The sequence below is a fragment of the Argopecten irradians genome, chromosome 6, assembly GCF_041381155.1.
Source record: "Argopecten irradians isolate NY chromosome 6, Ai_NY, whole genome shotgun sequence".
NCBI lineage: Eukaryota > Metazoa > Mollusca > Bivalvia > Pectinida > Pectinidae > Argopecten > Argopecten irradians.
The window spans coordinates 37351599-37378944 of record NC_091139.1 but is presented as its reverse complement, the minus strand read 5'-3'; the positions used below and the strand labels follow the sequence as shown (position 1 = coordinate 37378944).

Below are 27346 nucleotides of genomic sequence, written 5' to 3'. Positions count from 1 at the left end.
AGTTTTGGATGAGAAATGATATCGAAGGTACCCATGGAAATCCGACATATCCTCTCTACTGATCTTCAATGGTTAATTTTAAAAGCCCATATATCTTTTAATCCACAATTCATTTATCCACCTTCTGGAGTAAAAAGTATCACACAAATAATTACATAATACAAAATTATAATCAATACTTTTATATTTACGAGAAAAAGAAGTGAAAAGAACATTAAAAAATTTGTTTCACCAACCTTACAATCTCAATGTGAAGATGGAGTAAAAGCATTACAGTGGCGGTAACGAAAGCACTTGGCATATCAACACGCATCAAACATTTCTTCAGATCGCATCTATAGGGAAACAGAACACTGGACACTGGAGACATTTTAAGCATGGAAGCAGCATGGAAATGCCTGGACATGATGGACAGACATTTCTTACCAGAGAAATAAAAGACCTGGATCTATCAGAATGTTTCTTTGACCGCTGATAGTGTTCGATGTATCGATGATACGAATGACAATATAAGAAACAATATAGCTTAAAGTGGGAAGAAGTCCATCCAAAGAAGCTCACATGGGAATACTTAATGCTTACGAGACGAGGCTGAACATTCAAAGTAAATCTGTCTATCACGTACTGCCGACACCGTCCATTTCACAACGTGGGGGTATGATAGACAACCCAACTATGCGACAAACCAGCTCCAGTGCAGTACATATGATAGATACAGCCGATAGTATATAAACTTGGCGTTACGTAAGGCTATATTTGTCCCTGCAGACGCCATGGACACATGAGGCATGTATATTGCCTCCTTTGTCAATGTCACAGAGCGTTCTAGTAAAAACACAGTCGAATCACAGGCCAGGCATCGGGATTTACTCTTTGTCATCAAAGCAGGATGTGATACTGAAACTAATAATATCTATGAGCGATAATGGGTCTAGCACCAGGAAGATTGGGAAAAGTATGGTACCTTTCTTTAAAAGCAGAGATGGCATTAATGTGGCTTTTTAGAGAATGGAGATGAGTGATGGGAAATGCAAAAACAAAAAAAATCCGTGACTGGTTGGATCATTTGTCAATATTAATAAATCCGATTTCATAAGTCGGTAAGCCTCTTGAGATTGAATTTAAAATTGCTGAAAGAATCGAAGAAGGATAATTATATTACCCTCCTTTAGCACTAGCAGAACCATTAAAGATGTGTATGCAATACGTATGTCCTCGGAATGATCATCCTATTCGAATATGGAGCTTCTTTTTCTTCAGAAATAGTTTCGCTTTTCTCCAGGACGCTAAAGACGAAAATTGTAGCCAGGAATTATATTTCCATAGTTGAACAATCATTTAAAAAGTCATTTCTGTTAGATAACCTGTCCTTCCTCTGTCGATGCAAACAAAATCGGTTCCCTACGCAAAAGGTTGTTGTAGGCCAACAAAAAATTCAAAAGAATGCATTTCCCTATTCGGCTTTAGCCCCTGGAAGTGTTAGACCTTTGTTTATACGTATGTACACAGTTTAATCTCTCTTGGCGAAGGATAATAACTGAATAAAGTCAAAGTCGAAGTTGGTATGAAAAATAACAATTTATAGAAACTGTTGACACACGATGGATGCCTGACGACCACTAGTACATAAAGAGCAGGAGTCAACATATCACATTGATTTTCAATAATAACCCTTGCTCAATGATATGTATCAAAGCTTTGCATATGTTCTCTTACGATTTTTACTTCAGTGGTGAGGAGATTTACTGTGGGTTTCATTTTAGTATGCATAAGACATAGTTGTTATATTTGAATGGCAAAGAGGAATCCATTTGTGTGGTGCAATCTTGTACGTTTTGTGTAAGATTAAGGTAGATGTTGTCAGGAATGTAGTGGAAATCACTGTGCCAAACATGCAACTTTAACATAAATCGCTGGTCAAAAATACAGATAATAAACAAAAATCAAGGCGATAGGCTTTGAAAGACATTTTATTTATCGGGATAAAAAATCTACTATGTGTCACTATCGTTAGTATTATCTGAATCACTGTAACTGCACACTAGTCCCAGCCCTAATGTATTACCAGGAACAAGACCAGATGTACCGGCACTGCCACCTCCAAGACTAGGTGTATTGTCAGAGACCAACAGTGTACTAGAGGCTAGCCTAGAAGAGCTTGAACTAGCAATGTTTAAATCAGAGGAGCTTTCACCAACATTGTCGGGACTACTGCCCTCACTGGGCTCGTCCACTGACATCCTACTGTCATCATTAATCTGGTCGTTACTATGGATGTTCTGTCCACTCTGCTCACCACCATTATGATTTTCACTGTTCACATCCATCAGTTTAACATCCTGCTGTGTCTCATCATTTTGCATGGCTGCCTTTTCTTCTGAGACCATTCCATCTTGTTTATTTTTTGACAATTTTCTCCGAACTCCCAGGGTGTGTTTTAAAATCTGCTTTTCCGATTTGGACATTACAGGAGAGGAATCAAACACATTTGTTTTATTGACGCCGATCCTGCCAGCAAACTTTTGTTTGATTATTTCTATTTTTCTGTCCTTAAAATTTGTTGGTTTAGATTCCTTTGTCACAGCCTTGCTTTGGAATATTGGTTTTTGCTCAATTTCTTTTCTTTTCTGTAATTGCTTTTCATCAAATGCTGAAATAAAGAAATATCATCAATTAAACATCAATGTAAAAATTAAATATGAACTTTTGTAAAATGTTCGGAATATCAAAATTTGACTAAACAGTCAAACCTGTCTATATAAAGACCATCAAAAGGACCAAGTAAAATGGTATTTATGGCCAAGTGGTCAAATTCTGTTGAAACTGACCTTTTGAGACCCTGGTAAAATAGCCTTACTAAGTAGATAGTCTTTACTTTATGCAGAGGTGGTTGCTAAGACATGTTTTACTGTATATATAATAACTTTTTTTCACGCATAAATAAATAATATTTTTTACACTTTTTACATTTTGGTGAAAATGAAATTATGAATAAGATAAATATGTGCGTTTTTATAGGAATAAATATACCATTCATTCTTGAAGAGTCGATCATAAGTGCCCTTGCCTCCATATATATGGGATGGAACACAATTGGTAAAATTATATTCCTCCCCATTTTACGACAAGGACATAAAATCAAACTTTAAGGCATTAGGCCTAACAGCTTACATTCTGTGGCAGTGTACTTGAGTAGGCCAGCCAGTCGTACGTCGTCCTCATCTTCCTTGACCAGTGGAATGTCTAAAGATGACTTTTCTAAAAGTCGGTCATCAACAGCTTTGGCTTCTTTGATTTGTTTTTTCTCCGTCTAGTAGGAAAATAAAGTTTTTTGTCACTGCTTATCAACATACATATGCCTTACTATATTGGATTCATTTAGTTATTGAGATTTATAATGTTATACTGCCTTACTATATTGCATTCATTTAGTTATTGAGATTTATAATGTTATACATATGCCTTACTATATTGGATTCATTTAGTTATTGAGATTTATAATGTTATACATATGCCTTACTATATTGGATTCATTTAGTTATTGAGATTTATAATGTTATACTGCCTTACTATATTGCATTCATTTAGTTATTGAGATTTATAATGTTATACATATGCCTTACTATAATAATTTACCATTTCCAAAATAACTACTATTTACAAAAGCACGATCCTTAGCAACTTATAATACTAAAAATAGCTCCCGATAACAACCGGAAGTATGACGTCATCAAGTAAATATACAAACTGACAACAGTTTACGGGAATGTTTAACAAACGTAATCGCGTACGATAGCCATCCTCACATCATGAAGACAATATCTAGAAATTCCAAATACACGGTAATACTATTATTACATATCATATTAATCTAGTTTACATATGTATAATCTGTCCAGTATACACACGTACACTGACGTAAGTCTAGCTTGTAACTGATGATATTTACAATGTATAATCTGTCTCGTATACACACGTAAACTGACGTAATTATTCTAGCATTTTACATAACAATTACAAATTAACAAAGCCTAGTGAAATCCATTTTCACCACACTTACTATATTGGATTCATTTAGTTATTGAGATTTATAATGTTATACTGCCTTACTATATTGCATTCATTTAGTTATTGAGATTTATAATGTTATACATATGCCTTACTATATTGGATTCATTTAGTTATTGAGATTTATAATGTTATACATATGCCTTACTATATTGGATTCATTTAGTTATTGAGATTTATAATGTTATACTGCCTTACTATATTGCATTCATTTAGTTATTGAGATTTATAATGTTATACATATGCCTTACTATATTGCATTCATTTAGTTATTGAGATTTATAATGTTATACTGCCTTACTATATTGCATTCATTTAGTTATTGAGATTTATAATGTTATACATATGCCTTACTATATTGGATTCATTTAGTTATTGAGATTTATAATGTTATACATATGCTTTACTATATTGGATTCATTTAGTTATTGAGATTTATAATGTTATACTAAGTTCCAAGGAGAATATGGTTACAGTTACAAGCGGGATATTGCAAATCAAGTTGGTAAAAAATAACAATGTATATTGCATTAGACTTTACTTACAATTTACTTAGTTTCATGGGATATTATTCAAATTGTCTTGCTGTACATTAATGTTACAGAAATAAAACCACAGTTGTAACATAATCTCCATTACTTTTAGCTTTTGTAATTGACCTGCTCCTCTTACAATCATATAAGTAATATAGACTTACCCTGAACATTTCCCTGGCCTGTTTATTGTACAAACTTACCCTAAATTTTTCCCGGACCAGTTTATTGTACAGACTTACCCTGAATTTTTCCCTGGCCTGTTTATTGTACAGACTTACCCTGAATTTTTCCCTGGCCTGTTTATTGTACACTTACCCTGAATTTTTCCTTGGCCAGTTTATTGTACAGACTTACCCTGAATTATCCCCTGGTCTGTTTATTGTACAGACTTACCCTGAATTTTTCCCTGGCCTGTTTATTGTACAGACTTACCCTGAATTATTCCCTGGTCTGTTTATTGTACAGACTTACCCTGAATTTTTCCCTGGCCAGTTTATTGTACAGACTTACCCTGAATTTTTCCCTGGCCAGTTTATTGTACAGATTTTCACTGAATTTTTCCCTGGCCTGTTTATTGTACAGATTTCCCTTGAATTTTTCCCTGGCCAGTTTATTGTACAGAGTTTTACTGTTTTTTTCCCTGCCCTGTTTATTGTACAGTTTTCCCTTGAATTTTCCCCTGGCCAGTTTATTGTACAGACTTACCCTGAATTTTTCCCTGGCCTGTTTATTGTACACTTACCCTGAATTTTTCCTTGGCCAGTTTATTGTACAGACTTACCCTGAATTATTCCCTGGCCAGTTTGTTGTACAGACTTCCCCTGAATTATTCCCTGGCCTGTTTATTGTACAGACTTACCCTGAATTTTTCCCTGGCCAGTTTATTGTACAGACTTACCCTGAATTATTCCCTGGCCAGTTTATTGTACATACTTACCTTGAATTTTCCTTGACCTGTTTATTGTTCAGACTTACCCTGGATTTTTCCCTGGCCAGTCTATTGTACAGACTTGCCCTGAATTTTTCCCTGGCTTGTTTATTGTACAGATTTTCCAAGAATTTTCCCCTGGCCAGTTTATTGTACAGACTTACCCTATATTTTCCCTGGCCAGTTTATTGTACAGATTTTCCCTGAATTTTTCCCTGGCCTGTTTATTGTACAGATTTCCCTTGAATTTTTCCCTGGCAAGTTTTTTTTTTACATATTTTTACTGATTTTTCCCCTGGCCTGTTTATTGTACAGTTTTCCCTTGAATTTTTTCCTGGCCAGTTTACTGTACAGACTTACCCTGAATTTTTCCCTGGCCAGCTTATTGTAGACTTACCCTGAATTATTCCCTGGTCTGTTTAGTGTACAGATATCCCTTGAATTTTTTTCCTGGCCAGTTTATTGTACAGACTTACCCTGAATTTTTCCCGGACCAGTTTATTGTACAGACTTACCCTGAATTTTTCCCTGGCCTGTTTATTGTACAGACTTACCCTGAATTTTTCCCTGGCCTGTTTATTGTACAGACTTACCCTGAATTTTTCCCTGGCCTGTTTATTGTACAGATTTCCCTTGAATTTTTCCCTGGCCAGTTTATTGTACAGACTTACCCTGAATTTTTCCCTGGCCAGTTTATTGTACAGACTTACCCTGAATTTTTCCCTTGCATGTCTATTGTACAGACTTACTATGAATTTTTCCTTGGCCTGTTTATTGTACAAACTTACCCTGAATTTTCCCTGGCCAGTTTTTTGTACAGACTAACCCTGAATTTTTCCTGGCCAGTTTTTTGTACAGACTAACCCTGAAATTTTCCTGGCCAGTTTTTTGTACAGACTTACCCTGAATTTTTCCCTGGCCTGTTTATTGTACAGACTTACCCTGAATTTTTCCCTGGCCAGTTTATTGTACAGACTTACCCTGAATTTTTCCCTGGCCTGTTTATTGTACAGACTTACCCTGAATTTTTCCCTGGCCTGTTTATTGTACAGACTTACCCTGAATTTTTCCCTGGCCTGTTTATTGTACAGACTTACCCTGAATTTTCCCCTGACCAGTTTATTGTACAGACTTACCCTGAATTTTTCCCTGGCCAGTTTATTGATGAGATAGTCATCCTTCCACTGGTCCCTTTGGCCCTCTATCTGGCCGAGGTTCATCACTCTTGATTTACCGGCATCTTTGTCATCTGAACCATGCTCCAATTTATACATGGCATCTGTTGCCAGCTTCTTCTGTGTAGCCTTATCTAAGAGGAAACATTAACATAGATCTAAAATCACTCATTTTTTTGTTTCACCATTCATAGATTCTTTTGATCTAAATACTCTTATTCCAGTATAAACAATGAAATTCCTCATACATATTGCACAATGTGAACTAAAGAGAAACATGCTTGTCATTGTCTCAAACTCCATTAAAAGTTTCAGTTGAACTATCACAACTTTCCTATTAATTATAAACAGTCATACTTCATACCTACCTTCTGGAACAATTTGTTCATTATCTTTCGGATCCCATCTTTGTTCTTTCCTTCGAGCTCCATTCAAAATCACATAGTCATGATTCTAGAAAAGGTAACAAAAATATTTAAAACACGCTAAGATAGAGATTATAAAATTATTTCTGGTGTTCATAAATTTCTGAAAAAAGTAACCCTTCAATAATTATTATTAAAAGTCATATTATTAATTGAAATTAAAATCATATGACTTTTACCTAACTCCTAATTTAGATGGCATTATTCTTTCCAAAGTCACTCTTTATATTTCAAACAGATTACACAGAATAAGGTGTAAACTATATTTTTATAGTTATATCTTTTTTCATCTACTGACGCCTTATGAACCACTTACCTTGGGATCTGTCTGTATCTCAAAGTGGTTGTCACACAAGTGACATTTCATGCGGAACTTGTAGATGGGTGTTGTGTAGTAGTTGCCTACTTTAGACTTCTCAGCGTTGTATCTCACCCCCATGGCTACGGGTTTGTTGCAGCCTCCACACCAGATGTTGTAGGGTAACTCAAACCTGTTAACACAAAATTACAGTTAACATGGAAACAAATAAGGTAAGTCAAACCTGTCACAAACGAACCAAAGTTAACATGCAAACAAATAAGGTAAGTCAAACCTGTTAACACAAAACCAAAGTTAACATGCAAACAAATAAGGTACCTCAAACCTGTTAACACAAAACCAAATTTAACATGGAAACAAATAAGGTAAGTCAAACCTGTTAACACAAAATTACAGTTAACATTTAAACAAATAAGGTACCTCAGACCTGTTACACACAAAACCAAAGTTACCATGGAAACAAATAAGGTACCTCAAACCTGTTAACACAAAATTAAAGTTACATGGAAACAAATAAGGTACCTCAAACCTGTTACACACAAAACCAAAGTTAACATGGAAACAAATAAGGTACCTCAAACCTATTAACACAAAATTAAGGTAAGTCAAACCTGTTAACACAAAATTACAGTTAACATTTAAACAAATAAGGTACCTCAGACCTGTTACACACAAAACCAAAGTTACCATGGAAACACACAAGGTGCCTCAAACCTGTTAACACAAAAATTTAAGTTGCCATGGAAACAAATAAGGTACCTCAAACCTGTTAACACAAAAGTAAAGTTACCATGGAAACCAATATGGTAACTCAAACCTTTTAACACAAATGAGTTACCATTGATATAATAAATAAGGTAACTCAAACCTGTTTACACAAAATTAAGGTTACCATGGAAACCAATAAGGTACCTCAAACCTGTTAACACAAAAGTAAAGTTACCATAGAAACCAATATGGTAACTCAAACATTTTAACACAAAAGTAAAGTTACCATTGAAACCAATAAGGTTACTCCAACCTTTTAGCACAAAAGGGAAGTTATCATGAACAAAAATGAAACATCCTGATGTTAAAATGCATTTTCAACAAAATTCAGTTCAATACAAAATTATGAAAATAAAATTTAAACTTATACATACATCATATACATTTTATTTTCATTGGAACAAAGCGAATGGAAAGCATAATGTGTCTAGATTCAATAAATCTGATTTTCATCATAATATTTGATGTTGCATTTGATACACCTGGGAATATTATTGAATTGTCTCCCCTTTCCTATATTTTTTCCTAGGGTTAGTGCTGGATGTTCTATAAATGAGATAGTTCTCAGATAAAATGGACTTTATATAATTGATATGGAAAAATGAGGGGTCCTTCTCATTTTCTATAGTTTAAAAGGATATTGGACTAGTGTAAATGCAAACTGACATACATATATAAAATATTACAACTGACTGTATAGTGTAAGTAAATCTCTTAAACCATCAGTCTTCCATATCTTCCTTTTTTGCTTACTTCAGTGGCTTGTATCCATCAACTATAAAGTCTATACATACCTTATAACGAGAATCCCCTGCTTGAGTTTGCGAGCCCTGTCTCTCAGAGGGTGCTGGCCAAAATGCTTGTTGACCGACCCTTTACTTGGGTCCCAGTCTGGAGGGTAATATTTGTTGACAGACTTTCTCTCAGCCTACAGATAAAAGAAATCAGATTTTTATTATGATTTACTTCAATGTCTTGAGGTATCCTATCCTCTATACTAATATAAGCATCCTTCAATATTTAATACAGAAGAGCTCATTAGAATTATTAAGTTCAATGATCTTGAAAAAGCCATTTATCTTTCACCTACCCCACCACATCTATGTATACATCCCTGGCTGGGATGTTAGTAGCTCAGCTAGGAGTCATCTGCCCAATATGTGCAGATGTACCAACATGGCCGGGTTTCCTTAAGGCACTCTCAGTTCCCTCCAACTCTAAGAACATATGCTCACATCTGGGTTATCGAGGTGATTATTTAAAGTTATACATACAATGATGTACACACTGGAAGTTCATACTTTTGAACTTATATTCAAAATTCATCCACTGATTAGCAAAAAGAGATTCTCTAAATTTATCAACCTCTAAATAAGGTATGATTGGTTAAATTGTGCTTGAACATACATATATATGCATATATCCAGAAACATATATTAGAGAGATTGGCAACTCTGCCATTTTAATGATCAGCATATGTACATGTACCAGGTACTTTTTTTTTTTTAGATATACCCTTAAAGAGTTAAATACAGGAGAGTATTGTAACTTTGAAATGTTACAAGAGTTCAGTAATTTTCATATGGTTTGAGTATGATTCTTGAAAGAAAAAATAACATTTTAACTTATATACTTATAAAACAAAATGAACTTCTGGTTTATAATGTCTGATTTTCGAAAAATAAGGTAAAATTGGTCATTTTCATGCTTTTACAAAATTGGTCATGTCAAACCATGATATAATGTTTAAACTTTGTATTGATGCAGAAATATCTTGTCAGAAATATCATGTTTAAAAGAATATACATTAAATCACACTATACATAACTAGCAGCAAAAAGTCAAGTTAGATTCCACCCCGATATTGTTAGAATTTGAAGATGTAGATGAAATTAAGTTATATCAAAGAAATCAGTTGGGTTATAATAATCTAGTTTGCTTACATGATATACAAAAGTGGTTTTCCCCAACCTCATTACATACATTTTATGTATACTGTAAGCACAATATTGGTAGAGCAATCTGGCTAGTGTTTGGACGTCCGAGGTTCGAACTCTGGACTGGCCAAGCATTTGTCCACTAGCACTCCTCTTACAAATGTACAGTACATCAGTTGGACTTTTTGTAACAATGCATATCACCTTTCTGAAAATTCTTTGGCTATAGTCATATTTGTGGTAACAGCCCAAATCTGAGCTTTTGACAGTTTGTTTGAGACTGATACTTTGTAGCACTATAATCTGTATTGGCAATAAGCATACTGACAATACTGATCTACATGTACTGTAATGCTCATGTGTGCACCTCGGGGTCAAAAATCAATTGGGGATTCACACGAAACTTGTCTGTTGTAATTTCTGAGAATATCTCACGACATTTAAACCACACCAATTCATTTCTACATAAATAAAACATACCATGTCTGGGGTGTCAGTATCGTTGTATAAGTAAGTCACACGCCTCGACGTCGATATCGTTAAAACGAAATACGAGACGAAACGAAAGGAACTACACAAACCTGACGGGTTCCCTCTGCACATTGATCACGTCGAGGTTCCTCAGGCTGTAAACTTTCATACGGAGCTAGCTTTATATTTTATTTGTTTTTAAATTCTATAACATAAATTATTTTAAAGAAGTATCACATAAAATTGCGATTTTCTGTGGAATTATATATAATTTGTTTATTACTGTTGTCAACAATCAGTAGTTATTTTTTTCTTCTCAAGGTCACTGTAATTCTCGTATTTTTGAAGTTGACCTTGAAAGGTCAGGAAGTGCCCGGTTCCTTCAATTTTGAGATCTGTCACATCGCTTTGGAACTAGCCTAATGACAAGATATCTGGTGAAGAATTAGATATTCTGCAGGTAGCTTTAGCTTTGTAACGCATGTGTTTTTGATTGTGTAAACATTATTTATCATTTTGTGTCATAATGTGTGTACGAGCGACATATCACGAATGCATGCATTTGATTGCAACGAAGCACAGGGTCCAAATATTGTCAGCTGGAGGTTAACGTTATTGCAGTTGGGAATCAAATAATAAAACCGCATACCAAATTATGTGTGTTAAGTGAACGTTAAAAATGTTGTATGGATCTAGATAGTTTTGGTTAATATTATTCAATCATGCCATGTAGTACCGACGATAGTTTCAAACCCCTGTGATTCAACAGATTATACAGTCGTGTGCCAAAAGTCTTTTTAATTTGTATTTTTCCCTTTATATTCTATGTATTTTTCTTAGATTTTTCCTGATCTCATTTTAATCAAATTTGGTACGTACAGTACAGTATCTATCACAACACATGGATCAGTAACAGCTGGACATGCTGTTTTACCACACTATTACCTCGTGATTCAAGTTATATTCATAGTTATTTCTCTCTGGTTATAAACATAGTTATATATTACAATAATCTCGAATAGTGTTTAATTCCAATAAATAGAGCAATTATTTCCTGAATTTAAAAACCGATTATAATAGATAATCAATCGATTTTGACATTCTGATTATCGATTATGAAAATAAAACAGATTCCCATCACTAGTTATTTGTCATTGTCTTGTATACACACACGGAACCCAGGAGCGTTTCTTAAAATATAATCCACTGTACATGTATATGTAAACTGTTACAATTATAATTTATAACAATTATAATTTATACATCGTACAGGTACTACAATAATTGTAATACTCGATCAACCTAATTGTTAAGTTTTGTGTTAGCACAAAGACAAAGTTGTACCCTCTCCTGGCTTCAAAACTGCGAGTTCAATTACCCACCCCTTAAAATATTATCTGGAGCACTTTATATTTAATATAGATAAATCATAATTAAAATTTCAGCTACAAAAAAGTAGTACATGTACAGTATACTGTACATTTAGCTAGGTATATAATTTAGTAAAAAGATTTTATTTCCTTTTTTCTTTTTAATGAAATTTTGTCAAAATAATATGTAGTACATGCATATATATTATACCAAATGTATAGTTATAAAATGCTACAGTTATTAAATTTCTGTTATCAATATATAAATGCTATAATTTAAGGACTATGTACCTGTTTTAAGTACAACTTATTGCTTCTTAGGTGTATTTGAACATAACTAATTAAAATAAATGATCAAGTGTGTATGCATCATGCCTTTGCCTTACCTTTACTACTACTGTTGTTTTGTAAATTGTTGTGTACAGCTTGTACATTTAAAAAAAAATCCAGTTCAGGAAAAAAATGTCCACAGCTGGGTTTGAAACATATTTCTATCACCAAATAAATATATAACCATGCCATTATGTTAACTGGACTCTATAGCAGGTGCAAGGAGTGTATGTTTGATCAGATGCAACTTTACAAATACAAACACATGTATGCATTGATTCGAGTCTACTTAAATAGTATAGCCCTCTGGTAGGCGAGGTGCTCTATAACCTTTGGTAACAAGGTTCAAACCCCTGGTAGCGAGGTACAACTTACACCTTTGGTAACAAGGTTTCTACAGGTACAACCTCTGGTAGCGAGGTATCACTATTACGCCTTTGGTAGCAAGGCTATAGATATTTAAGTTCAACCACTCAGTGACAGAATTGACAAACTCAGTAAATCAAGTTTCAGTATTTGTATTATTATTTACATGGCCATATAAACAACCAGGAAATTACAGATAACACACAGTACAATATCTAACAGTTATAATACATTATAGCTACAGTAGAATAGATCTCAATAGTATAATTCCACATTAATTCACTTATGACAGATAAATACTATTTTCTTTATAGTAGTATCCCACAACAAATTAATACTATTTCTATTCCCACTAATCTATTGTAGTACCACACTATCTGGAACTACCGCAAGTCTACGACCTTGACAGCGTCGCTAATGTAAATAAACCGAATAGACAAGCTGTAAAACCCCTGTTCTATTAATAGCCTAACTATGACATCACACTTAATACACCAAAGCCATTTACATGGGAAGATAGGGGCTGAGTTACGTAGACCCTAGGTTATCGGTTCCGAGATCGAGAACACGACTTACCTCATCGACTACAGGGGCGCAACTGACTCGGGGGCATAAGATGCCCCCCGATGCCCCGAATTCGCGTGCGGGCACTCCGTCACGCTGATTGGCTGGCCAAAATAACCAAACCGGAAATGTGATTCCCAACCGCGGACATGCGCAACACAATAGTCGAAGCGGAAAAGGCTGTCTGAAGTTTGCAAGATTCACGATGCCTAAGATGGCAAATAACATCACTTAACGACCGTAATATAGGTAAACTCGACATCGCGTAGATAAGATACAACTCGCTAAAACCTAGAATAATCGTAACACGTATTGTTACCGCGGGTCAATACGACAATCTCACAAACTTCATCCAGTCACATGGCCGGCTAGTACAACTGTAAACGTAAACATGTCATCGTATATTAAACATTACAAACTTATCTTTACTTAATACATGGAATGATGACAATAATAACCATCTATAGATATATGTACAATAGACGTAATTCTAGTCACGCTACAAATACAAGCACATATATGCATTGAGTCCTTTTTGGACATATTATTTCTCTTTTTTTTTCTAGGGGATATTGTTTTGGGCTCCATCCGTCTGTCTGTCCGAGATCCTTTTCCGAGCTATAACTCAAAAACCGTTCAACGCAGCTCCTCAGAAATTTTTGTATACATCAGACAAGTGCCCTAGTTGTGCCATTTGCTATTGTGGACCTTCCACTTTGAGATTTTTTTCCGTTACCATGGAAACTTAGCCAAAAATACCAAATTACTGTTTCTTTTTGTTTCCGGTGTCCTATAAAATTTTGATCCCCATAGAATACTTACCCGGATGAATATTTAATGCATAAAATATTGACCCCTCCTATGAAATATTGATCCCCCCTTTATGCAGTATAATTATTGATATACTGCACCCTAAATATATACATTGTAGTCCTGAGAAGTAATATCATCAGTACCTATGGGTTTGCTCAGGTAATACACAAGGTGTCACACTTACCTGTAAGTGTGGGGATGATCCCCTGGGGCTATATGATTAGCTATATGTGTATATACCTTTATGACTTTACACTGCCTATCTATATGCATGCATTTATACCCCTGTTACCCCATGTACCATTATATAAAGGTGACAAGTTAGATGTATAGACTAATTATTAGTATGGTCATGCAACTTCTAATCCTTTTTCTGTAAAATTATTAATGTTACAAATAAAGTTACTTATATCTATTATACAATGTATCAAATATATATTAGATACAGTACATAAATGATGCAATATACATGGGTAGATATATAGGAGATATACATGTAGATAGGTTGGGTCAATATTTTATGGGTGGGGATAAAGGAGATATAGATAGGGTGGGTCAATATTTTATGGGTAGAGATATAGGAGATATAGATAGGGTGGGTCAATATTTTATGGGTAGAGATATAGATAGGGTGGGTCAATATTTTATGGAAGAGGATAAAGGAGATATAGATAGGGTGGGTCAATATTTTATGGGTAACAATATAGATAGGATAGGTCAATATTTCATGGGTAGAGATACAGGAGATATAGATAGGGTGGGTCAATATTTTATGGGTGGGGATAAAGGAGATATAGATAGGGTGGGTCAATATTTTATGGGTGGAGTTATAGGAGATATAGATAGGGTGGGTCAATATTTTATGGGTAGAGATAAAGATAGGGTAGGTCAATATTTCATGGGTAGAGATATAGAAGATATAGATAGGGTGGGTCAGTATTTTATGTTATATATACAGGTGGTAGTTGTATAGACGGGTGCATGTTATAAAGACAGTAGGTAGTTATAAAAGACATGTGTTTCTTATAGACAGGAGGTAGTTATATAGACAGATGGTAGTTATATAGACAGGAGGTAGTTATATGGACAGGAGGTAGTTATATAGACATTAGGTAGTTATATAGACAGATGATAGTTATATAGACAGGTGGTTATAGTTATATAGACAGATGGTAGTTATATAGACAGAAGGTAGTTATATAGACAGATGGTAGTTATATAGACAGATGGTAGTTATATAGACATTAGATAGTTATATTGACAGTAGGTAGTTATATAGACAGGAGGTAGTTATATAGACAGGAGGTAGTTATATAGACAGATGGTAGTTATATAGACAGGTGGTAGTTATATAGACAGGTGGTAGTTATATAGACAGGTGGTAGTTATATAGACAGATGGTAGTTATATAGACAGGTGGTAGTTATATAGACAGGTGGTAGTTATATAGACAGGTGGTAGTTATATAGACAGGTGGTAGTTATATAGACAGGTGGTAGTTATATAGACAAGTGGTAGTTATATAGATAGGTGGTAGTTATATAGACAGGAGGTGGTTATATATCTATCCATAAAATATTGACCCACCCTATATCTATATCTCCAATATCTCTACCCATAAAATATTGACCCACCCTATCTATATCTCCAATATCTCTACCCATAAAATATTGACCCACCCTATCTTCCTCTATGAATGTGATTTCAGGTCAGAGTAATGAATATTTGTTTCATTCTTAGTTATGGTGATATTTCAGGTGATAGTGAAAATAAATATTCAAAGCCCTTTTATAAACTATTTTATGTAGTATGGTACCAGGATGAAACAGAAGTAAGAACATGCATTTAACTCAAGACATTAAAGTGAGGTGGTATAAAGGGAGTCATTTAGTATAGATAAGATAACATACACTTAAATAGTATCATCCAAATATGTAGCACTTAATTATCTTCTAAATACATGTCAGTGTAGCAATGCTTGTATTAATGATGAAGTTTGTGGCAGTTTATGATCAATAGAAATATTTTAAATAGATGTCAACATACATGTATATAGGTCCTTCTCTAAATAAACTAACATATATATACATGTAGTTCTTAACTTCTAGTTTGTGTGGTTGAAGACATTTTATTTATAATTAATATTTTCATGTTTGAACTCTGCTTTAGAAAATGTGATACACTTCATTTCCTTTTCCCCTGTTTGACTTTACATTGCCTGATATCTATATAATATACATAAATATTTAGAAATTTATATTTGGGCACTTAACATGATGTACATGAGTGTTTAGATGATATCAGGATATGTATATAAAGTCTTAACTCCACTGAAATGACTTATAGTGAAGACCTGTTTAGAGGTGTAGACTTGTGTATAGTCACCATCAGGTAATTCACAGAGTAGCAGTGAGTTTGTTTTAGCTATATATATGTAATTTATATGTGTAGACAAGATCCTTATGTGTTTTAGATGATGTTTTGATGTTCATAATTAAGTTTGTGTGTACTGTACCATAATATTATCAAATGCACTTGTGTAAATTACTTCCTGATAAAGTTCATTCCTACACCAGCCTTTATGTACTGCATATGGATAGATGTATTTACGTGTATGTTTTTGGTGAGGAATATTGATGATGTATGTTAGCTTTAGCATGGCTGATTTCTATACATTCAAGAACTGTATAATACTAAAATAGAGTCTATAGTATATAATGTAACTATAACTGTTGATATATGATAGGTATTTTGTGTGTTTTAGAGGGAGTTACTCCCAGGGTACAGGTCTAGTTTGGTTGGATCTTAGTTGGTGACACAGACATGCCTATCCAGCAGGTTCGAGTGCTGACGTTACATGGGGGAGAGGACTTGTCAAGAACATTGTTCAGACTGGAAAAAGGTCAGTAGGTCTGATAATTATATGTTACCTGTTGTCAAGAAGTGTTATGTGAATCACAGTGGAAGATTTGGAAGATCAACACAAGTCTTGCTAAGTCCTAACCAGCCAAAATCATTCAAGATGGATGAGATAATTTCATTTTTTAAGAGACCTATGTTTGATTATTGTTCTAACACACTTAAGAAAAGGATGAAATATTTATTATTTAGATGCATTTTTAAGTCACCTGAGACAAAGTGAATTATTAGCCTGAGATAGAATTTTAACATCATATCCATATTGGTCCTGGCCGACCCCCAGGGGCCAGTGATGTGGGGCCAAAACTCAAAAGGGGTCAAAATGGCTAACATTTAAAAAATCTTTCTTCTGAATTCACAGATTTGATGGAACCAAATACTCTTCATACACCAAATTCTCAACCAGACTGTGTCTTATTTTAATTTTGATGTTGATATATACAGCTGTTCATATGTCTTTGCTTCATTTTATATCCGAACTCAGGTAACTGTTCAGGCACATGATTTCTCTGTCAACCCTTAGAGTATGACAGATTGTGTGTACGCTAACCTTTTGAACCTGAAGACAATTACGAGACTTCATGACTTCATGCAGTGTGACTGTGGTGTGCATTGTTGATGACGTCATTAATATTGACGTGCAGACAATAGAACTATGTTCATGTTGCGGTGAAAATGCTTCTTTTGGGCTATTATCTCTTCCTTTTGTATATGGGAGAAAAAGAATCAATCCCTACATATGAGGGTGTGACAACAAAATCACAACCCTCGTGATGGACTAAAAATTGCGAAAGTTCATCTCCGCAAATTATTATTGATACATTTGTATGGAGTGGGTTGAAATTGCTAAGAACATAGTTTTCTTAAATACGAGGTTTATTCAATTATTGTTCCAGGATGGGTGTTGAGGTTTGTGATGGGCCCATCCCTCCATGCCAGTCCTGTCCGTGTGTTCTGTAACCATCCTCTGTCCAAAGACGTGGCCTACGATCGTGGGGAGTACTACGAACTGAAGTGGCAATCACCGTCTGGTTCACGGATCGACAGACATGATGTTTACGCTGAGGTCAATATCCACATGGCAGGCTCCTTCAACTACTTCTTCACCGTGGATGAAAGGTACAATTACTTTCTCAATCTAACTGATACGTGTTTCAACCATACAAAAAAAAGCTAAATGTTTCTGTATTAGATTATTAGGGGTAACTATTGCCTACAATTTTAATCATAGCAATACTGAATATGCTATCTGGGAAAACACTATTGCAATAGTTTAACTATTGCAGACTACGCATGGCAATAGTATGGCGATAGTATTGAATTTGGAATTCTTTTATATTCTAGTCGATGAATTGGCCACCATGTCATACATCTAGTACAGTTTTGGTTTAAAGTTACTTCCCTTTACCTATTAGCGTCAGCAGCAACTCGAACACACTGATGATCATGATCGAGAATAATGTCGGTGTTTGCTGTTTGATTGAATATCATGGAAAAAGTGGCATTTTATCGACTGTTAGTCTGTTACTGTACCAAACCTCTGTGACTACATCATTTTAGCCCAAGCTACGGAAATTGAAACTATCGATAGCTTGGCACACAATCAGCGATTGCTATCAACTTGTTTAATTTGCCATCGATTGATTGAGTTGAAAGGCATACAACTGCAATATATTGATAGTCCAATATAATGTTAGACCACTATAGATTATAATGTATTTTTATTTTTGTAATCCTTAGCTCGTCCCCAGACAAGCCCAGTGGGAAAGGCTACTTCCTTGTCGACCCTACTCTTACCTTTGATGATGACAACGATATTGACAATGAAATTACACTTGACTGTATACAGTGTTTGACAGTCCTGTCAAAATGTCTCGGACCTTTCAACGAATGGGAGGGCAGACTCCGAGTTGCCAAGGAAACTGGGTATAACATGATACACTTCACTCCCATACAGGAGCTAGGTCAATCCAATTCTGCCTATTCTATCCGGAATCAGCAAGTGATCAGCCCTATGTACAGCCCGGGGAGTATCAAGTACACGTTTAACGACCTTGAGAAGCTGGTCACCAAAATGTGGAAGGAATGGAAGGTGTTTTCTCTTACAGATCTGGTACTGAACCACTCGGCCAATGACTCACCGTGGCTCCAGGAACACCCAGAATGTGCCTATAACCTGGTTAATTCACCCCACCTTAAACCAGCCTACCTCGTAGACAGGATCCTGTGCCACTTCAGCAATGAGGTAGCCAAGGGCAAATGGGAGGCCAAAGGTATCCCAGCCAAGATTAATGTGCACTACCATTTAGACGTAAGTATCTCTTTCTGTCTCCTTCTGAATGAAAATCACCTCATTGGGTTCCTGAACTGATAATAAATAATAGAAGGTCCTCTGTCATGTGGCTGAGTCGAGAGGTCTTCGACCATGTCCATCCACTATTGATTACAGCCATAATATAATGATTGATTGTGTAAACAATAAAATGTGGTTATTTTTTCATTTTCAAATTAAAGAACATTGTATCTTTCAGTGCAGAAATGAATATAAATAGCAGCATTTTGTCATTGTTGAATGATAAATTCTCACTTTCTAAAAAAGGTAGTGTGTTTTTTTGTAATTTTTAAAAGATTACTATTTTCAACCTTTTAGACTATTTTGGTAAGTTTTGGTTTGCAGTGAGCTCGGCATTACATGTATAGCTTTGAACTAGCTAGTGCTCTGCTATATCTAGTTCATGTACAAGTAAATGATAAAATCATACATGACATCAATTTTTACATGTGTGGAATATATAAGATGTGTAGTGTTTTAATTTCTACTTTGAAAGTTAATCAGAATTATTTCTATTTTATGGGTTAAATAAATTTTTCATTCTTGAAAATCGTTTTTTACAGGCAGTGCGACATGTGCTGATGACTGAGGTTTTTCCTTCCCACAAATTACATGAGTTCTTTACAGTAGATGTGGACGCCTACCTTAAAAAGTTCAGGAAAGCTATGGAAGGTGAGATTCACCATAGCCCTATTTTCATTTGATTTTCAAATTTCAATGAAGAACTAAAAAACGTTATGATTTGTATGCATGTTAATTCAGTGTTTTTAAAATATCTCATACATTCAGATGTGTCTGTAATTTGTCGTATTTTGAAACTTGATTTCTTTAGAGGGAAAGGAAGTCGTGACATGTAAACCCAAGTTGGAGATTATCCAGGATCCAGAGTTCTGTCGACTAGGCTCCACTGTAGATATGAACACAGCTCTAAGACTCTACCACACGAGAAGGTCAGTAGATCAGAAAATCACTGATAGTATAGAACATCCTTGATCTCCAGGGGTTACAATCACCCAGTAATTGTAGCCCCTGAAGATCGAGGATGAGTACAGGCAGGTCAGTAGATAGTAAATTACCATTAAGAGTATAGAATGTCTTTGACCTCCAGGGGTTACAATCACCCAGAAAAGTAACCCCTGGAGATCGAGGATGAGTATAGAATGGCATTAACCACTACAAGTTTCTAAGTGTTATATCAAATACTGTATAACATACAATATTCATAATGTACGGTTTAAATAAGTGGTTAGGAGTTTTGAAATGAGGTTTTGGGTGAAAAATGTTATTAAAAATCCTTGTTATTGCAAAATCTTAGAGACTTGTGATGTTCCCATAACCTAGAGTTTAAAGGAGCATGGTTTCAGGTCAGACCATTGAGTATTTGCTTCATTCTTGGTTATGTGAACATTTCAAACAGTAGTGTTAAAATGGATATTTAGTATGTCTTAGACATAAGAAATATCAGAATCTCAAGAGATCTGTCAGATCTTATAGTACAGGAATACATGTTTTATTAATTGAATATATTAATTTATGTATATTGAGGAAGTTTATAGACTTTGCTTGATGGCTTATATACCTGAATTACCTTACCTGTTACCTGTCGTCAAGGTCATAATTATCGGCTTTCACCGCTCTCACGACCCATCACAGTTATTGTTTCCTTATATATCCTTTTGCAATCTTTATAATCTTTTACATTAATTATTCAAATTGAAAAATTGAAAATTTGTAATATTTCAGGTGTGACATCAGTGAAAAGGAGAGAACTGAAGCATGCTGTTCTGCTCTTGAAAAGAAATTACATGAATTGAATGATGAAAAGATTAGAGAAATGGAAGACCATACTCATACTATCATTAACAACTTTATAGCCAATACAAGTTATAGGTTCCTAGCTGGTGATGGTCCTAAGCTGGGAACAGTTACAGAGAAGGAACCTATGATGCATAAGTAAGCCTTTGTGTGTTAATGTGTTGAAGATTTCGATTATCAGATCCCAGTTTCATCAATATTCCTTAACTTTCAGAAATTCCTTAACTTATCATTCATCATAGAAAAGCATTATACTAATTAAGGAAAAATCTTAAGGAACTTTCCTTAACTTCTGTAATGCATTTCTTTTTTGGAGAATTTCAATTTAAAATTCCTTGAAGTGAAGAAATGTTGATGAAATTAGACCCAGCAACATTGGACTGGTGTGATCCTCTGTGATTATCTATTCCGTGGTCCTGGTGGTTGGATTTGTTGAGTGTCTGTTTAGATTCAAGAGGGTTCCTGGTTCAAGACATCTTTTTTTTTTGCATAAATTTATTTGATGCAAGACTGCGCTTGTTTGAAATTAAGAATAATTAATTAGTGTGGGTCAAATTTCACTATAACCAAAGTTAGTTACTTCAAATTCCTTGATGACTTTTAAAGTTACATACATAAGCATTAACATTCTTGTTTTAGTTTAATATGTCATGTGAATACAATTATGATTTAGGTTGTACAAAAATGATTACAATTATTTACAGTTACTTTATCCAGCCAGACTCCTACATTTCTTCCCTGGATAAGGAGGAAGCTAGGATGGATACAGATGCTGCCAAGCTTATAATGGCATCCAATGGCTGGGTAATGGGTGACGACCCCCTCAGGAACTTTGCTGAACCAGGTAAACTACAAGGGTGAAGATATACAGATTTTTAGGTCATCTGACCCGAAGGGTCAGGATGACCTATAGTCATCATGTTTCGTCCGTCGTCGTCCGCCGTGCGCCGTCCGCCGTGCGCCGTGCGTTAACTTTTCACATTTTGAACTTCTTCTCAAGTTCTACCAGTGCAATTTGGCTGAAACTTGCATGAAATAATCCTGACATGGTCCCGACAAAGTGTTGTTATTTTTCGGGTCGATCCCAAATCAAAGATGGCCGCCACAGCCGCCATCTTGAAAACACATTTTGAACTTCTTCTCAAGTTCTACCGGTGCGATTTGGCTGAAACTTGCATGAAATGATCCTGACATGGTCCCGACAAAGTGTTGTTATTTTTCGGGTCGATCCGAAATCCAAGATGGCCGCCACAGCCGCCATCTTGAAAACACATTTTGAACTTCTTCTCAAGTTCTACTGGTGCGATTTGGCTGAAACTTGCATGAAATGATCCTGACATGGTCCTGACAAAGTGTTGTTATTTTTCGGGTCGATCCGAAATCCAAGATGGCCGCCACAGTCGCCATCTTGAAAACACATTTTGAACTTCTTCTCAAGTTCTACCGGTGCGATTTGGCTGAAAATTGCATGAAATGATCCTGACATGGTCCTGACAAAGTGTTGTTATTTTTCGGGTCGATCCCAAATCCAAGATGGCCGCCATAGCCGCCATCTTGAAAACACATTTTGAACTTCTTCTCAAGTTCTACTGGTGCGATTTGGCTGAAACTTGCATGAAATGATCCTGGCATGGTCCCGACAAAGTGTTGTTATTTTTCGGGTCGATCCGAAATCCAAGATGGCCACCACAGCCGCCATCTTGAAAACACATTTTGAACTTCTTCTCGAGTTCTACTGGTGCAATTTGACTGAAACTTGCATGAAATGATCCTGACATGGTCCTGACAAAGTGTTGTTATTTTTCGGCTCGATCCCAAATCCAAGATGGCCGCCACAGCCGCCATCTTTAAAACACATTTTGAACTTCTTCTCAAGTTCTACCGGTGCGATTTGGCTGAAACTTGCATGAAATGATCCTGACATGGTCCCGACAAAGTGTTGTTATTTTTCGGGTCGATCCGAAATCCAAGATGGCCGCCACAGCCGCCATCTTGAAAACACATTTTGAACTTCTTCTCAAGTTCTACCGATGCGATTTGACTGAAACTTGCATGAAATGATCCTGACATGGTCCCGACAAAGTGTTGTTATTTTTCGGGTCGATCCGAAATCCAAGATGGCCGCCACAGCCGCCATCTTGAAAACACATTTTGAACTTCTTCTCAAGTTCTACTGGTGCGATTTGGCTGAAACTTGCATGAAATGATCCTGACATGGTCCTGACAAAGTGTTGTTATTTTTCGGGTCGATCCGAAATCCAAGATGGCCGCCACAGTCGCCATCTTGAAAACACATTTTGAACTTCTTCTCAAGTTCTACCGGTGCGATTTGGCTGAAAATTGCATGAAATGATCCTGACATGGTCCTGACAAAGTGTTGTTATTTTTCGGGTCGATCCCAAATCCAAGATGGCCGCCATAGCCGCCATCTTGAAAACACATTTTGAACTTCTTCTCAAGTTCTACTGGTGCGATTTGGCTGAAACTTGCATGAAATGATCCTGACATGGTCCCGACAAAGTGTTGTTATTTTTTAGGTCGATCCGAAATCCAAGATGGCCGCCACAGCCGCCATCTTGAAAACACATTTTGAACTTCTTCTCGAGTTCTACTGGTGCAATTTGACTGAAACTTGCATGAAATGATCCTGACATGGTCCTGACAAAGTGTTGTTATTTTTCGGCTCGATCCCAAATCCAAGATGGCCGCCACAGCCGCCATCTTTAAAACACATTTTGAACTTCTTCTCAAGTTCTACCGGTGCGATTTGGCTGAAACTTGCATGAAATGATCCTGACATGGTCCCGACAAAGTGTTGTTATTTTTCGGGTCGATCCGAAATCCAAGATGGCCGCCACAGCCGCCATCTTGAAAACACATTTTGAACTTCTTCTCAAGTTCTACCGGTGCGGTTTGACTGAAACTTGCATGAAATGATCCTGACATGGTCCTGACAAAGTGTTGTTATTTTTTTAGGTTGATACAAAACCCAAGATGGCAGCCACAGCCGCCATCTTGAAAACATATTTCGAACTTCTTCTCAAGTTCTACCGGTGCGATTTGGCTGAAACTTGCATGAAATGATCCTGACATGGGCCCGACAAAGTATTGTTACATCTCTGGTTGATCACAAATCGAAGATGGCTACCATGACACTATATCTAATTAATTTCCTATATGTTAAGGCCCTTGTGCCTCTTGTTTGAAATAAAATTTGTTGAAAGAAATTGAAAATGATCCTGACATGGTCCTGACAAAGTGACACCATATATAATTAATTTTACTATTGCCAAGGTAGTCAGATGACCGTTAAGGCCCTTTGGGCCTCTTGTTAATTATTGTTGATTCTGGATTTTTTTTTTTTTTATTTTTCTTTATATATGGAGGATTAGATTTCACTATTTCTGCAGTAAATTATTCATGGGAAAAAATTAAGTGGGATGATAAGATAAAAGGTTTTTTTTTCACTGTTAATTTTAAAAAGCTTGATAGTGAACAAACAAACTGTTATATATAAACATTTCTTCCTGTGAAATAGTGTCAAGGAGAAAACTGTCTCCTCACAAAATGAAACAGTAGAGATGAAGATTCAGTTATTGAGTTGCTTTATTGTTACCTTTTATATTATATTTACAAATTAAGTGTTTTGATTCAGGTGAACATTGGGAGTTGAATAAAGGTTAGATACAAACACCTAATAGTATATCATTTACAATGTATTCATACAAATATAAAGAAGAATATCTATATGATTTACATTAAACCCTTATTTTATCTGAGATAATCTTTTACAAGTATGAAATGTTATGCTTTTTTCTGTTTCTCGGAATGATTTGTTCAGAAATTTGCTTTGTTTAACATTCCATACAAATATATTATGTACCAGGTATATATTCCACTTCTTTTCCTTCATTATGGATCTGTAATTCACCAGTCATATTCAGATGAATGTTAGTATTGAATATATTCAATAGCTTACCAGTAATTATGTAATAAAACAATCCCTTTCGATTAGGTAATTTATTTGCAGAAATGAATATATCAAATGTATCAGAATGCCACAAATCTTAGTTTCTTCTGTAGTAATCTAAAGTATGTCACATATACTTTCTTTGATCTGCTCAAGAAATTTTTTAATATTATATATCTTATACTAGGCCTATTTACTTATCTTTTGTATAATTTCAATATGTATTTTACTTTATATTTTGTACCATCTTGTATGAAAAAGTAAAGACATGATTTTTTTTTTTTGCAATGTTATGATAGTTATTAAAACTGATACAGTCCGTGGAATAGGGAAGTCAAAATTGTGATATGTTAAACAGAGTGACAAAATCTTTTGTTTAATTGTATGTAAAAAGAAAATGTTGGTCAATTTCTTTAATTACTAATCTGCACAACAGATACATTGTACCTATACTTCGCTATGACTATCTCTTCAGACAAGCATTGGGTGTTTTTACATCTTCGGTTTATATGGTTTTCTAAAGGCTCTAACATTTACCTGCGGCGAGAGCTGGTTGCTTGGGGCGACAGTGCTAAATTACGGTATGGGAAACAGGAGTCAGACTGTCCGTACTTGTGGCAGTATATGAAGACGTACACGGAGAGGACTGTGAAGATATTCCATGGTGTCCGACTGGATAACTGTCACAGCACACCACTACATGTAGCTGAGGTATACTAATTTTTTACTTATGAATTTATTACTAGCAAAGGCTATATTTGTGAGTTTTAATTGGTAATTCTGACAGTATATGCATGGTGGTTAATTATTTCTTTTGTGTATAAAGTTTTCTCAAAAACACAGTTAATGTTGGAATAGCTTTTGCAGCAAATGACATTTAAGTAGTATGCAGAATTTTCATCTAAACAAAGTTTGTATGTTTACAAAAATAATTTCAAATAATTAACCAAAAAGTATGTTTAAACGATGGCACACTGCCTTGTGCTTTAGCCGAGTTTAGTCAGTTTTGAATTTGATCATGTTGTAGATATATTGGATTTTGTTCATTTCTGACCCATGCTAAGCACTGGAATGAGGATCGTGATCATGCTGTACAAATACCCTTTTTATCCTATTTCTAACCCTCGCTAGCACTGGAACATTACATTATGTCTACAACATAGAAATAGTTTGCTCGAACAACTAACATGTGCTCCTTAATCTGTTCCACAGTATATGCTTGATGCTGCCAGAAAGATCCGTCCGGATTTGTATGTGGTAGCAGAACTGTTCACAGGCAACGAGGGTTTGGATAACTACTTCCTAAACAAGCTTGGAATCAACTCTCTTATCAGAGGTAACCTTGATACATTTACTTTAATATCCCCTGAAACATTGAACTAGCAGAATTGTAAAATCTTAAAAAATTTCAATGGTACATTGATTTTTCAGTCTGATTTCTTATTTCCTGACAACATATTCCATAAGAGGTCATTTTCTGGTGACCTGTCTATTTAAAGTTGTATTGCTGCTATAATTTCACTGTAACGATATGTAAATTAAACATTTGATATTTAAACATTGACATGTAACTTGATGATTTAGCTCCCCAAAAGCATATGTCGGCCTATAAGAGAGCCGAAATCTAGGAATCATATATTCCTGGTTTTGAATAAAGCGCCTTCAATCACCGCCATGTTCAGTGACTTCGGGTTTTGTCAGATTCATAATCGTATCACGTGACTGACGTTCGACACGACCTGCACGTGGTGAGCCAGGTAACTAGCGTAAGCACACATGTGTTTGTTTACGTTTTCCTTCTGGCCTATATGAGCAAATCATGCTAGTATATGTCCACAGATTGAGTATTTGAAACATCCAATTTACACATTACCGTAAAATGTTGTGTGTATCAAATATTGTAATGTGCGAGCATTATTTTCTTTGTAGATAGAGTCTGATGAGGTCGACCACATATTTTGTTTATGAAAAATTGTTGATATTTTCTCTTGGTTTCACAACTCTCGTTTTACTTTGAGATTGTCGCGACGATGTTCGGAAGAGTTCGGAATGATTCGGCATCTTTCGAGCCTATTTTTCACGTGTACACGTTAAAAAGATTTTTTACTTTTATAATTAAAGATACTTCCAGTGCTGCAACTTTATAAAAAGTGGTAAAATTAGAAAGTTTAAACCTCAGAAAGTTTAAACCTCAGGCAGACGGAGATAAATATGTATAACACTTAAACAGTTTTCACTAT

At 35.4% G+C, this 27346-nt stretch overlaps 2 protein-coding genes across 7 annotated transcripts in view; one reads left to right on the top strand and one right to left on the bottom strand.

Annotated features, from left to right (window-relative positions):
- Positions 1 to 1954: 1954 nt before the first annotated feature.
- LOC138325790 (coiled-coil domain-containing protein 130 homolog) lies at positions 1955 to 13758 on the bottom strand. Of its 2 annotated transcripts, none has more exons than XM_069271700.1 (7): positions 13270 to 13758; positions 9014 to 9147; positions 7449 to 7623; positions 7076 to 7160; positions 6669 to 6841; positions 3172 to 3310; positions 1955 to 2650 (listed from the first exon to the last, which is right to left on the bottom strand). In XM_069271700.1, exons 1-7 carry the CDS (start codon positions 13483 to 13485, stop codon positions 1995 to 1997), a joined length of 1578 nt encoding a protein of 525 aa, XP_069127801.1. In that variant the 5' UTR covers positions 13486 to 13758; the 3' UTR covers positions 1955 to 1994. The 2 variants fall into 2 exon arrangements, with proteins under 2 accessions (XP_069127801.1, XP_069127802.1); XM_069271701.1 differs by lacking the exon at positions 13270 to 13758 and adding an exon at positions 10637 to 10788.
- Positions 3749 to 27346, top strand: part of LOC138325788 (glycogen debranching enzyme-like) — a 42845-nt gene continuing 19247 nt past the window's right edge. Inside the window, exons 1-10 of one of the 5 annotated variants that reach the window (XM_069271694.1) lie at positions 3749 to 3842; positions 16835 to 16972; positions 17886 to 18108; positions 18730 to 19300; positions 19885 to 19993; positions 20154 to 20271; positions 21065 to 21274; positions 21841 to 21980; positions 25630 to 25817; positions 26319 to 26442. In XM_069271694.1, coding sequence (XP_069127795.1) covers positions 16894 to 16972; positions 17886 to 18108; positions 18730 to 19300; positions 19885 to 19993; positions 20154 to 20271; positions 21065 to 21274; positions 21841 to 21980; positions 25630 to 25817; positions 26319 to 26442 — 1762 coding nt within the window. In that variant the 5' untranslated portion in view covers positions 3749 to 3842; positions 16835 to 16893. Of the gene's footprint in view, positions 3843 to 10973; positions 11088 to 16353; positions 16462 to 16588; positions 16712 to 16834; positions 16973 to 17885; positions 18109 to 18729; positions 19301 to 19884; positions 19994 to 20153; positions 20272 to 21064; positions 21275 to 21840; positions 21981 to 25629; positions 25818 to 26318; positions 26443 to 27346 lie in introns of those variants that run through there. The other 4 variants (XM_069271691.1, XM_069271695.1, XM_069271693.1 and 1 more) reach the window with 4 other exon arrangements.

Coding starts and splice junctions, on each gene's coding strand:
- LOC138325790 (XM_069271700.1), bottom strand. CDS start 13,485: ATGTTATTTGCCATCTTAGGCATCGTGAATCTTGCAAACTTCAGACAG. Junction 7,624..9,013: donor CAGGGGATTCTCGTTATAAG/GTATGTATAGAC, acceptor TTGTGTTAACAG/GTTTGAGTTACCCTACAACA. Junction 2,651..3,171: donor CAAGTACACTGCCACAGAAT/GTAAGCTGTTAG, acceptor TCTTTATTTCAG/CATTTGATGAAAAGCAATTA.